Source organism: Halichoerus grypus, chromosome 14, assembly GCF_964656455.1.
Source record: "Halichoerus grypus chromosome 14, mHalGry1.hap1.1, whole genome shotgun sequence".
NCBI classification, from domain to species: Eukaryota; Metazoa; Chordata; class Mammalia; order Carnivora; family Phocidae; genus Halichoerus; species Halichoerus grypus.
In genome coordinates, this window is record NC_135725.1 from 12,131,257 (window position 1) to 12,145,150 (window position 13,894).

Here is a 13,894-nt window from a genome sequence, read left to right on the forward strand (position 1 = left end):
CATATCTGAAGACTAGGTTCTTTCTCCTACATTGAGCTGCCCTATAAAATATACAATAAATTACATATATATATGTGTGTATATATGTGTATGTATATATGATTATATATGCATGTATTAGACTAGTAAGAATCGTTTCTTGTTGAAGGATTTTTCAAGTCCTCTATAATAACGAGGAATTGGAGAACATGAATAAAAATGGTACTCCTACTTCTCTATTACCCTCATTTCATTTTCACTGAACTTAATTATTTTCAGTGCCCAGTCTGCAAACTGAGTATGTGCCAGGCACTAGAGGGCTGGATGCTAGGAAAACAAAGGAAAACAAAAAGACATGATCCCTACCCTTAAGAAAGCTCTCAGTTATAAGTTCATAGCACCCTCCTAAAAGTCTCCCTTGCTGATTCTTCCTCGTCGCACAAACTCTAGAACAGTGCTGTCCAACAGAAATATGTGAATCACCAATGTGAGCCATGTATGTGATTTCCAATTTTCCAACAGCTACACAGGTACCTCAAACAATCTCATGGCCTTAAATACCACCCATTTTCTAGTGACTCCCAAATTTCTATCAGGTTTAGAACTTCTGCCTCAACTTTAGATTCCTGCACACAAACCTAACCTGTCCCAAACTGAGCACCTGACTTCCACCTGGCACTCCCCACCTCAGTTTGCTCCTCTTCCAGACAGAGGACTGACTCTTTCTGTAAAGGGCAACTCCATCCTTTCAGTTGCTCAGGCCAAACACCGGAGTCCAGCTTGACCCCCTTCCTGCATCTAGTTCATCATCTGTCTTTAAAACTGGTTTATTAAATACAGTCAAAGCTTATATAGTTCCTAAAATACAGTGAGAATCATTACTTCTCACCTTTTCTACTGCTCAGTGAGACTCCAAGTCACAAGCACCTCTCACCTAAATTACCACAACCACTCCCTAACTTCCTAACCCCTCCCTACACCCCTACAGTCTACTTTCCACAGGACCTAGACTTTTTAAACCTAAGCGAGATACTGTCCCTCCTCAGCTTTTATGACTTCCGATCTCACTCCAAGTAGAAGTCCAAGTTCCTCCAGCAGCGTAGGAAGATCGACAAAGCCCTATGAGGTATGGTCCATGACTCTCTCCCTCGTGCACGCTACTCCAGCGACACCGGGTACTGGCTGTCTTGCTGTCCCAGAACACCAAGGAACATTTTCAGCACCACTGAGAGCCTTCCCACTTGCTCCCGTTCCCTCTGCGTGGAGTGCTCTTACCCCAGACACCACAGACTGATCCCCAAATCAGGCCAGTCTTTGCTCAGATGTCCCCTATGTAAAACTGCAATACTATTCTTCCCACTCTCTCTCTGGTCTTCCCCACTTTCTTGTCCCACTTTTTCTCCACAGGATTTAACCACCACTTGATCGCATGTATATTTTATTTAGTAATGTCTTTCTTTTCTTCCCCTAGTAGAATAAAAATTCCACAAGGACAGGGTTTTGTTCATAATTCTATTTCCAGTGCCTAGAACTCAGCAGATAGCAATCAATAAATATTTGATAAATGAACAAATGCTGTCAAGTATTGTGTGGATTAAATTAGATCATGAATAAAGCTGTAATATTGTCCCTATAATACAGTAGCCACTCATGAACATTAGTCTTTTCCTTACCTGTGGTGGTGCTTTCCATAAAAGAAAAATCAGAATTCTAAAATTATGTAAATTTTAAAGCCTTATATCTCATTCTATACTTCTCTTACTCCTTACTCTAAATATGTGATCATTAATTATTCAAGAGACAACTTAAAAAGACATAATAGAAGTTGTCTAATTTTTAAAAATCAGTAGGTAGATACAAAATTCAGTAGGTATCATAGAACACTAACTCAGAATGTAACCTTGCTTAAAATGCACCGAAAATTGAATAAAGTACTGTTTAAGTCATCTTTAAAGATTAAGAACCATAATCTATGGCTCTCTCCTATTGGAAAATTTAAAACGTATTCACAGTGTTCAACAGGACTTCACTTTTATTCATCTAGAACTTTATCCTGCTTTCCTCTAGGAGAATTTGTGTTAGTCTAAGAAACCACCATTTTTAAAAAAAAAAAACATACATACTGTTTAACTGAAAAAACTTCAATGAAAAAAAAATGAACCTGGTCTCAACTTTGGTATTTCTATATTTTGTGTTTAAAGCTAAAATAACTAGATTAAGGAACTAAGATATTAATAAAACGTGATCCCTTCCCAAAATACTGAGTGCCAGAGACTTCAAGTGATTGGCCCACAGAGGTCACAATGTTAGTGACTAAACTGAGACTAAAAAGTCATAGGCTTGAATCCTCATCCTACATACTTCCCACTGCACTTCACAAATATATAAACCAATGCCTTACAAACCAACCAATTACGCTAGCTGCCCCTACTCCTCTAAAAAGGAAGGAAAATAAAAACAAATGGTATACTGTAATTTGCAATGATAATTTCTATTTCAGACAGGAAAGTTTATGGAGAAAAGACAGAAACATGCACAAAGGAGCTAAGTGTAAGTCAGAATTGTCCCGGAGATATTATAAAGATTGGGTAGAAGAAATAAGCATAAAATGCCATAGATACATGGTTTATATTTCATTTTTCAAAAAGATAACAACTCATGAGGTTTACAGTTTTTCAGAAATTTGGACAATTTCATTTTATCACTGATGAGAATGACGTACCTTACGTTCCATGCAGTGGTAAAGTCTGGGTTTAGAAGCAGCAGGGTGCATGTGACATCTATCAGTTCTAAAATAAAGAGAAATCACATTATAAATAGTTCTACCCTTTGAAGCTTGGCTTTTCTTCAAGGCCTTGTATATCTGTATCCTATCTTATGTTACTAATGTATATATACCATGTCATAGTAATTTTAATGGTAGATGCCCTGTTCTAAGCTGCCAAGACTTTTTTCTACTTTATGATAAAAATAACTCTTAAAAGTTGACACTGAAACAACTTTACAATACAATATGCCTAGAAAGACTATTCACTCATTCTTTTAAGAGTTTTTGGCTCTACAAGATGTCCATCAACAGATGAATGGATAAAGAAGATGTGGTATATATACACAATGGAATATTATGCAGCCATCAAAAGGAATGAGATCTTGCCATTTGCAACGACGTGGACGGAACTGGAGGGTATTATGCTGAGCGAAATAAGTCAAACAGAGAAAGACATGTATCATATGACCTCACTGATATGAGGAATTCTTTTTTTTTTTTTTTATTTATTTATTTGAGTGAGAGAGAATGAGAGATAGCACGAGAGGGAAGAGGGTCAGAGGGAGAAGCAGACTCCCCGCTGAGCAGGGAGCCCGATGCGGGACTCGATCCCAGGACTCCAGGATCATGACCCGAGCTGAAGGCAGTCGCCCAACCAACTGAGCCACCCAGGCGCCCGATATGAGGAATTCTTTTTTTTTTTTTTTTTTAAAGATTTTATTTATTTACTTGACAGAGAGAGACACAGCGAGAGAGGGAACACAAGCAGGCGGAGCGAGAGAGGGAGAAGCAGGCTTCCCACAGAGCAGGGAGCCCGATGCGGGGCTCGATCCCAGGACCCTGGGATCATGACCTGAGCTGAAGGCAGACGCTTAACGGCTGAGCCACCCAGGCGCCCCCGATATGAGGAATTCTTAATCTCAGGAAACAAACTGAGGGTTGCTGGAGTGGGGGGTGGGGTGGGAGGGATGGGGTGACTGGGTGATGGACACTGGGGAGGGTATGTGCTCTGGTAAGCGCTGTGAATTGTGCAAGACTCTTAAATCTCAGATCTGCACCTCTGAAACAAATAATGCAATATATGTTAAGAAAGAAAAAAAGAAGAAGAATGTAGCAGGAGGGGAAGAATGAAGGGGGCGAAATCGGAGGGGGAGAAGAACCATGAGAGACGATGGACTCTGAAAAACAAACTGAGGGTTCTAGAGGGGAGGGGGGTGGGAGGATGGGTTAGCCTGGTGATGGGTATTGAGGAGGGCACGTTCTGCATGGAGCACTGGGTGTTATGCACAAACAATGAATCATGGAACACTATATCTAAAACTAATGATGTAATGTATGGGGATTAACATAACAATAAAAAAATTAAAAAAAAAAAAAGAGTTTTTGGCTCTAATTTAATATTGACCAAGGAAAAGAAATAAAATTTCCATACCGTTATTCTTTTAATTCCACAAACATTTCAATAATTGTGCAAATTTTCAAAAGGGGAAAAAAGACCCACTCATAATCATTTAACACAATTCATTTATATTCTCCTGCAAAGATTATCCTTACCCATATTTTTACATAGCCATAGCAATGATAAATGTACCACTTTGTTCTCTTTTTTTCTGTCAATATTATTTGACATGCATTCTCCAATATTGCTACAGTATGCATTTTTAACAGCTGCATAACAATCCTTTAGTGTAATATACTAACATTTATCTTTATTATTCTTTAGGCTTTTTCCTGTTGTTTTTACTACTATAGTTAATATTACTAGAAACACACTTTTATCTCACAGATTATTTTCTCAGGACATACTTCCAGGAGTTGAACTATTATGTCAAACAATATAAATACCAGTATGGCTCCTACTAAGCATTTCCAAACTGTCCTTCAAATGAATGGTATCTATTCATATCGCCAAGAGTAGCAGGAGTGCACTTATGTCTCTGTAACTCTAACCTATATAACCGCATTTAAAAAATGAATGCATCAGATAAAAAATACTTTGTTTTATTTTACAACTTTAATTTATAACCATTAATATGAACGTTTTTTCATTTTTCTTTAGTATTTTCTATTTTCATTTTTTAACAGCCTATTCAATATTCATTAGCTATTTGGTGATCATGGTATTGACAGAATTCCCATATATTCAAATAAGCTCCATAAGCTTGTTTAATAGAGCAAAATCAGGGGCGCCTGGGTGGCTCAGTCGGTTAAGCGTCTGCCTTTGGCTCAGGTCATGATCCCAGGGTCCTAGGATCGAGCCCCGCATCGGGCTCCCTGCTCCTCAGGGAGCCTGCTTCGCCCTCTCCCTCTGCCTGCTACTCTGCCTGCTTGTGTTCTCTCTCTGTCAAATAAATAAATAAAAAATATTAAAAAAAAAAAACACAGCAAAATCAGTAATATAGACATATTGTCTTCATTTTACTAAAACTGAAAAGAGAATTTTAGGATTAAGATGATCAATGTAGGGGCATGAAATTAAGGGAACTTCTACCAAACTCATATTAAACACAAGGTAAAATAAAATAATAAAAATAATTATAATTATTTAGCATTAGTGTATACCAGATACCACTGGAAGTCCTTTATTTACATTATTTCACTGAATTCCCATGATTATGGTTCAAGATATTCTTGTTTTGCTTCAGAGATAAGGAAATTGACATTTAGAGAGTTTAAATAATTTGTCCCTGGGCACCCAATCGGTATATGGCAAAGTCAGCATCTGACTATTTTTAATAACTCAATTACATGGCAATTAAAACACCTGTCTATAATAAATAATGGGGACATCTCAGTGTTTAATAGACTTTTTAAAATGTAAGAACATGCATGGGGCACCTGGGTGGCTCAGTCGGTTAAGCACCTGCGTGGCTCAGGTCATGATCTCAGGGTCCTGGGATCAAGTCCCACATCGGGCTCCCTGCCTAGTGGGGAGCCTGCTTCTCCCTCTGCCTGCCGCTCCCCCTGCTTGTGCTCTCTCTCTCTCAAATAAATAAAATCTTAAAAAAAAAAAAAAAAAAAAAAGAACATGCATAAATATACCTCTATAGTCATTTTTATTTTTTTTTTAAAGATTTTATTTATTTATTTCAGAGAGAGAGACACAGCGTGAGAGGGAACACAGGCAGGGGGGAGTGGGAGAGGGAGAAGCAGGCTTCCCGCCGAGCAGGGAGCTCGATGCAGGGCTCAACCCTAGGACCCTGGGATCATGACCTGAGCCAACGGCAGACGTTTAACTACTGAGCCACCGAGGCGCCCTACCTCTATAGTCATTTTAAAATACTCTAAGTGAACAGGGACGCCTGGGTGGCTCAGTTGGTTAAGCGACTGCCTTCGGCTCAGGTCATGATCCTGGAGTCCCGGGATCGAGTCCCGCATCGGGCTCCCTGCTCGGCAAGGAGTCTGCTTCTCCCTCTGACCCTCCTCCCTCTCACGCTCTCTGTCTCTCATTCTCTCTCTCTCAAATAAATAAATAAAAATCTTTAAAAATAAAATAAAATAAAATAAAATAAAATACTCTAAGTGAACAAAAAAATCAATTATTTCATTCTCAACCATCTTAATAAAAGAAATTAACAATTATTGTGAGCCTATGATTTCATTACTGTAACATTCAATAAATGATACGATTAGCATACATTTTTGACTTCTATCTTCCTCGTTACAAGTCATTATATGCATAAACACAGTATGTCCGTAAAGAATAATCTAATTAACCTCTTCATTCTTTTACTTTTAAGAAGCTTTTGGCACTAATTTAATATTTACCAAGAAAAATATAATTTTCTATACCATTATTTAATTCCACAATATCCCAAGTATTAATTATATTCAAATATTAAACTGGGACCTTAGGACTGACAGAAGGGATATAATGATAAATAAGACCTAATCTTGCCTTCTAAAAGGTTACCCTTTAGTTGGAGAGAACATACAAAGAATTATATAAGACAGAATGAAATAATTATGAACTGGAAACATATACCATATTTTGGGAACCACCAAAGCAGTTGAAATTAATTCTCACTGGAGTACCCAGGGAAGGCTATAAATGAATGAAGTGGTAAAGAGCACTGCAGACTGGAAAGAAGGAGCAAGGATAAAGAGGCATGGAACTTCACACAGGGTGCTCTCCAAGAGACTGTGGGTATCAGAGCTTGACTAGAGCACGAGATACTGGGGAAATGTGCCAGAAAACTAGAACCTGGTGAGAAACAAGAACCCACAATCTCCTTGTCAGCCTCCTTTCTACTACCTGCCCTTCACGTGCTATACTCCACCGGAGCCAAACCCCACCATTCTCTAAACCCAACTCCTATCTGACTACCTTCTCTGCATAATTCAGATTTACCTGCTTGCTCTTCTCTCTGCCAGAAATGTTCTCCTATATCTGAATATCAAAACAAAACAACTTTCTTCATAAAGTCTCTCCTGACCTACCTACCTGGAAGCAATCTTTATTTCTATGTTCTGTATGTATCTTACTTTGTTACTGATATGTATAAATAATCTCTTCTTGATGAGACTACATTTTTTGGAGGCAGGTCCTCTCTAACACATCTTCAGATTACTCATTCACTTAACAAAGATGAGAAAAATATGGCCCCTATCCAAAAGAAGTTCCATGTGTACCCACAGCATAGAGGAGTTGTAAGCCATGCCACCTGGGTTTGAATCCCAGCTTCTCCACTTAATTGCCTATGTAACATAATGTTTTCGAACTTCAGTTTCCTTAGCTGTGAAACAAGGATGATGAGAACATCAATCTCTGTTGTGAGCCAATGAGATTCATTCCAGTTCTCCACAGCTATTTGACACACAGTGAATACTCAACCAAACCAAAGATTTGTTCAACGAAATACCATTGCCACTTACCAAGAAATGAATACTTTCAACATTAATCAAAGAAATCAGAAATGAGGCTGTTGTTCTTACAGTGAAACTATCTAAATTTCTAAACTTATAAAAAAAGGAATGAAAAAAACCGACGTGTTAAGGAGCTATATGGAAATGCTTCTGCATGATGGGAAGACTTCTAGAATTTCCTTTCAAGTCTACAATTTTTCAAAATCCATTATACTACCTAGGTAACCTGGTGCTTATTGGACTCTCCCTTTTTGCATTAAGAAGAAATGTGTGTAACCAATGGTAGTCGCCATTTGTTTGTACAGCTGACCCCTGAACAACATGGGTTTGTGCCTCACAGGTCCATTTATATGTTACTTTTTTCCAATAAATACAGTATAGCACTGTAAATGTATTTTCTCTTCTTTATGATTTTCTTAACATTCTTTTCTCTAGCTTACTTTATTGTAAGAATACAGTAAATAATACATGTAACATACAAAATACGTGTTGACTATTCATGTTATCAGTAAGGCTTCTGATCAACAATAGGCTGTTACTAGTTAAGTTTTGGGGGAGTCAAAAGTTATACGCATATTTTTGAATGCACTAGGCGTGGTGGAGTCCAGCGCCCCAATCCCTGCATTGCTGAAGGGTCGATTGTACTTCTAACACAACTCTCCTCTCCCACTCATAATTGAAGACAAGTCCATCCTCCATCACAGAGATACTTCTATATAGCAGGGCAAGGCAGAAACCAGTAAACACAGAATATACCCAAGTTGCCACTTTTCATTTTGTGGCTGTGTGGAAAGGAAAGCTAATCAAAGTAAGGCTTCCTCTACCAGAGGGACTCACCCTACCTGGTAGGGCAACAGCAATTGCTGGATTCAAAGCCCAGCTCTAACACTTCCCAGAAAGTTCCTGGGCAAGTCACTTAATCTCTCTGTGCCTCTGTGTCCTCCTCATATGTAAAATGGAGCTAATAATTGTACTACCTCATGGGGTATTAAATGATTCACACTCATGAAGCGTCAGGACAATACCTGACACACAGTGAGCACTCAATAAGAATTCCAGTTTCAAAGCCGGTATCTCCTAGCCCAGTTCCACAAGCTATACTGGGATTGGATGCCACCAGAGGGAGGAGAACAATCTCCTAAGCTCGCTAAGGAGTGACTTCTGAGCAGGTTATTTCTCACCTTCTCAGAATCTCAAGATTTAAAACATCAACACCCTCACGGGTTGTGCATAAAACACATACAGCCACAAGCCCCTTTTGCCTTCTCTCTGACAAACTGCCAACTCCTCCCCACTCAGGACTCAAGTTCAGATAGGACCTCCTTCAGGAAGCATTCCAGTCAGATCCAAGAGGTGCGGGTGAAGTGAAATTTCAGAAATGGGAAAGGGCCAAAGAAAGAGAAGTAACCAGTTTAGAAATATTGGACATAATTAAAGAATCATTCCTGAATTACATGCATTTTTCTTTTTTTCTTCCCCATTGGTTCTGGTTAAATCAGAGAAAGGAACTAGTGTTTCTTGAGAGCCTACTATGTGTGAGGCACTGTGCTGGTGCTTTATACACACTAACTCATGTGATCCTCTCAACAACCCTCTGAAACCTTTCACAATTCCCTTCTTTTGGTGAAGAAATAGGAAGAGGTTAAATAATTTGCCTAAAGTCACTGCTAAGTGACTGCAGCATGCTGATAAACTGAGTCTACATCCAGATATTTTCCTTCAAAGCAGATGGTCTTTCCACTCTAGCACACTGTCTACAATTACTTTGTCCTCTTCAAGTCAGGAGTGAACCAAGATCAAATGATAAACATGTATGATCAACAGTTGACGGTAACTATTTTACTTCTACATTTAACAACCATATACCATATTCTTTGTTACCCAGAAGATGTGACCTACTGATATCCCTATGGTCTCTTGTAATTAAACAGATCTCTCGCAAATACCAGAACATATACCAGCAAATGAATGTTCCTTTGTTAAACCACTCCGACATATGACTAACTCATCATCACATCACAAGGGGAAAATGAATCAGGGCATATTATACACAGGAAAGTAGCTAAATACCAACTGTGACAAGGAGAGGACAAAAGGATGCTACAGAAAAGTCAGAGAAAAATCAATTCTTTCTTTGCCGCAATGGGATTCCAGAAATGGCCCAAAGCCAGCAGTCACCTGGTAATGGTCACTGCATTTGCCAACTGCCTCTGACAGAGATATGTTTTCATGTATCTAGAAATAAATCTAAGGTCAACTGGGTTGGTTAATCTCATTCTCCAAAATACATTCTGGTGACCACAAGAAGAGAGACTTGAGATAAAGCTATGTAGTAAACACCAGAAAGGCCCTTTCATTACAGAATCCAGTCACTGAATTGATAGCCAGACTAAGCTAAATCCTCTTGCTTACCAAACTCTTGTTACGTATTTAACAAATGTCTATTGAAAACATACAGGTGCTGAGGACATAAAGAAAGACAAGCCATCATCCCTCTAACAAACTCACAATCTACCTGGGGAAAATGTTTAAATAATCAACTACGATAAAGCGTGGTGAGTGCTACTATGCAAGCAGTCTAAATAAGACTCCTGTAGGAGTGAGGAGAATTACTGCTTCCTGAAGCAGTCAAACAGCCTTCGTGTGTGTGTGTGTGTGTGTGTGTGTGTGTGCGCGCACATACACTGCCAGTCACAACAATGGTGACAAGCTGAGATGTGAACCTAGCCTCAGCAAAAGCATGCAAGTAAAGCAGGAGGACACAGCGAAGTCCGAGGATGGAACAGAGTATGTTGTGGCTGGGAGGTATATCAAATGCTGCAGACTCTAATGCTTCTAGGGTTCAAGTGAACGTCAAAAAAGTAGCAAAGCAAACCTGATGATAAGTAGCAACTGATCTCTGCCTTAGTGTCTGAAGGACATGAGGAGGTTGTAGTAAACTGGAACAGGCTTACCTAGTCAAGACAAGCAGAGGCTAGGAGCCCCAGCCAATTGTCGCTGTGCAGAAGTTCATGTACCCAACGCTTCTGAGTTTTCAAGTAAAGACAGATCCAGATTTCCATCCGAACTTTAGAAGTTCATCCTGACTTTAAATGTTTACCCAACTTATTAAAAACAGTTTAAGAAACATTATATAAGCCAAAACAAAACCTATCTGTGGGCTGACATCAGTCTGGGAGCTGAGAACATACAACGCCTGATGCTGAATGTAAAGCAGAGGAAAAGGCTGGTAATGAAGGCTGGGGACAGACTGGGAAGGTCCTCGAATCCTATACCATAGAGTTTCAACTCCAACTTGACCCTGTAGGCATCATGAAATAAGATGCACAGATCCGTATCTCAGAAAAGCATCTTTCAAACTGTGTTTCTAAGAAGTATTGCTGAGAAGTATTGTTTGAAATGATTGGCTGGTGGCATGATGAACATGGATTACAGAAGAAGAGACTGAAAACAGAGTAGACCAGCCTAGAGATAATCACATTTGTCCAGGTGAGAAAGAAGACAGGAAGAGCGGAAGATGGCCATTAAAGAGAGCACAGCTGGCAGAGGCTGTGAGAAAGAGGGAGCAGCAAGGGAAGATGATGGGAGCACACGCTGGGAGACAGTCCAAGTGCGGGACAGAGCTCTACTCGGTCGGGACTCCAATGCTGTGGACTTCTCTCTTGCTTGTTTTTGTCGTGGATTTCTCAAAAATCAGAATTACAGTATCATTCCTCTCCCAAACCAAATAGGGCTACTACTGCAGCAGACTTAAAAAATATCAGTCTCTAAGTAATGAACAGGGATGCTGTGATGGTAAACTCTGGTTTTACGGTTAAACTCGACTGGCTACAGGGTGTCCAGATTAAACATTACTAAACGTTATTTCTGAGTGTGTCTGTGAGATTAGCATTTAAATCAGTGGACTCCATGAAGTAGATTGCCCTCCCCAATGTGGGTGGGCATCAACCAATCTGTTGAGGGCCTGTGTACAACAAAAGGAGGAAGCAGGAGGTCTTCGATCCTTTGTGCTTCCTGTCTGTCTGCTTGAGTTAGAGCATCTCATCTAATCTTCTCTGGCCTTTGGACTGGGATTTAAACCTTTGGCTCCCCCAGGGTCTGAGGCCTTCAGACACAAGCTAAATTTTATCATTGGCTTTCTTGGGTCTCCAGCTTGAAGAAAGCAGACTGTGGGACTTCTCAGCCTCCACAATAATGTCAGCCTATTTGTCACAAGAAATCTCTCTCCCTATATATAAAATTTTCTGGTTGTTTCTCTGGAGAACTCTAACCAGTACAGATGCTTTCCAAACATCTAAAGAACTCAGCACATTAATGAGAGAATGAATTCAGTTTGGTTAAAAAGAAAAAAATCTATCCTAAGTATAAAGGTCACTTTCAGTTACAGAATACATTCCTAGGTGATGCCTAGGATTTGGGCATGATCAATCACACAGACACTGACATTTCTGAAATTCTTAAACTGAGAGCTTTGTTCACTTGGCTCTTATATATATTTTCTACAAAAACAGCTTTAAAGGTACAGCATTTTCACAAAATAACTGCTTTTTCCTAATATTTTTTACTTTTTTTCCTTAGCAATATTCACCTCTGTGTAATAAATGCTTCGGTTCACAAGTTTGGCAGAATTCTCTTAAGTTAATCAGCATTTTCAGGTATCTTTTTTCTGTCACATCAGAAATTCATTCCATGTTTTTACTGTTAATACACAACCTGAGTATGTGATACTACACTAACCTATGCTGTCACCACCCACCGAAAAAGTGAAATTAAAAACTGTTTCCATGAGGATGTAAGTTAGAATAATGTCAAGTTGCTTCTGTACTCACACACAGTTGCACCAGAATTCAAAATTTAGATGCTAGCTATTCGTGTGAGTAAGCTTAACCATTTGATCTTCTGCCTGGGTCTTCTTGGGCCTATCAAGACTAAAACTCCACGATGAGGAGATTCAGCAAAGCCTGCAGTGCAGTGTCCAGAGAGACAAGACACAGGGAAATGGAAAGAAGGACCTGGAGGGCTGCAGGGAGAGGGCAAGCTAGGCTAGCATACAAGAATGGGCAAAAAATGATGATCCGAAACAACATTAACAGTAGCCTTTGACATTTTAAAAATTTACACTGTTTCTTCTCTACTACAAGAGCACCATTCTATCTCCCCACCTCCCCAAGCTAGTTACATATTGGCTCAATTATACATTTTTGTGTGCCAGAACATACACAATACAGCTGTGTTTGGCAAAAAAAAACCTTGATGGATTCATATGGCGTTATTTCATATCTTTATGTTACTGAAACTTACTATAGGTTTCAAAAACAACTATCTACTTAGGGTGATGGAAGGGAGAATGAAAGAGGACCTAACAATGGATAAATATCCTTACTTTTGAATTTATGGCTAAACTTATACCTTTAAGTTTATGCCACAAACTTAAGCTATGTCATAAATGTAGGCATAGTCTTATAAGAAATAATTATCAGAGGACTGATTGAGTGAAACACACAAAAAACAGAAACTATTTCACATTAAATCTTCAAGTCAGATTCCTTTCCTACTGGTCTAAACAGGGAAAAGTGCTATTATGACAGTATGTTAAGGACAATGCTAAGAGGAATACAAGGAAATCAGTATGTCATGCCTTTGGCAACACTCCACAAAGAGATTGTTTTTCACCCAAGTGTAAGCTTCTTAAGTAAAAGGAACATGTATTATTCATCTTTTTATCCCCACAGTACTTAGAACAGCTTCTGGTATGAGTAGGCTCATGGTAATGGCTACCAAACTGGTCATTAAAATTCTCTAGGAAACAAAGTTCTTATTCAAAACGAGCCTCCAGGCATACTGAGCACTTCGGAAGGTACGGCTGTATGTGGGAAGGGGCAGCTTTACAAAACAGTTAAGAACACGGTCTTGGATGAGTACTTTTTTTTTTTTTTAAACCTAAAAAGTAAAGGGAATTCGTGCACATGGAGGCTTAATACTGCATATGGGGGAAAGCTAAGAAAAGAGACCAGGTAGGATGAATAGAGATTGTCCCATGCGGCAAAGAACCGTCTCAGAGGAGCCAAAGAAGTGAATGCTGGGATGGTTTTCTTTTGCTTATATCAGCATAGTTAGAAGACACAGAGGGCCAGAGCTCCATTGGGATTCACAGCACAACAGCACCTCCATAAATCACTGAGCAGGGTCACAGTGTAACTACCAGCATCATGCCTCTGTTATCCCATTTGGTCTCCTACCAAAATGAGTTCTATTGCTTATAGAGTTCCTAAAGGATTAGAA

At 39.3% G+C, this 13,894-nt stretch overlaps 1 protein-coding gene across 3 annotated transcripts in view; it reads right to left on the minus strand.

Moving 5' to 3' along the window:
• PTAR1 (protein prenyltransferase alpha subunit repeat containing 1) overlaps positions 1 to 13,894 on the minus strand; it is a 51,869-nt gene that overhangs the window by 27,388 nt on the left and 10,587 nt on the right. For all 3 annotated transcript variants that reach the window (XM_078062157.1, XM_078062156.1, XM_036117898.2), the window contains exon 3: positions 2,702 to 2,768. In XM_078062157.1, the coding sequence (XP_077918283.1) occupies positions 2,702 to 2,768 (67 nt within the window). The remainder of the gene's footprint in view (positions 1 to 2,701; positions 2,769 to 13,894) is intronic.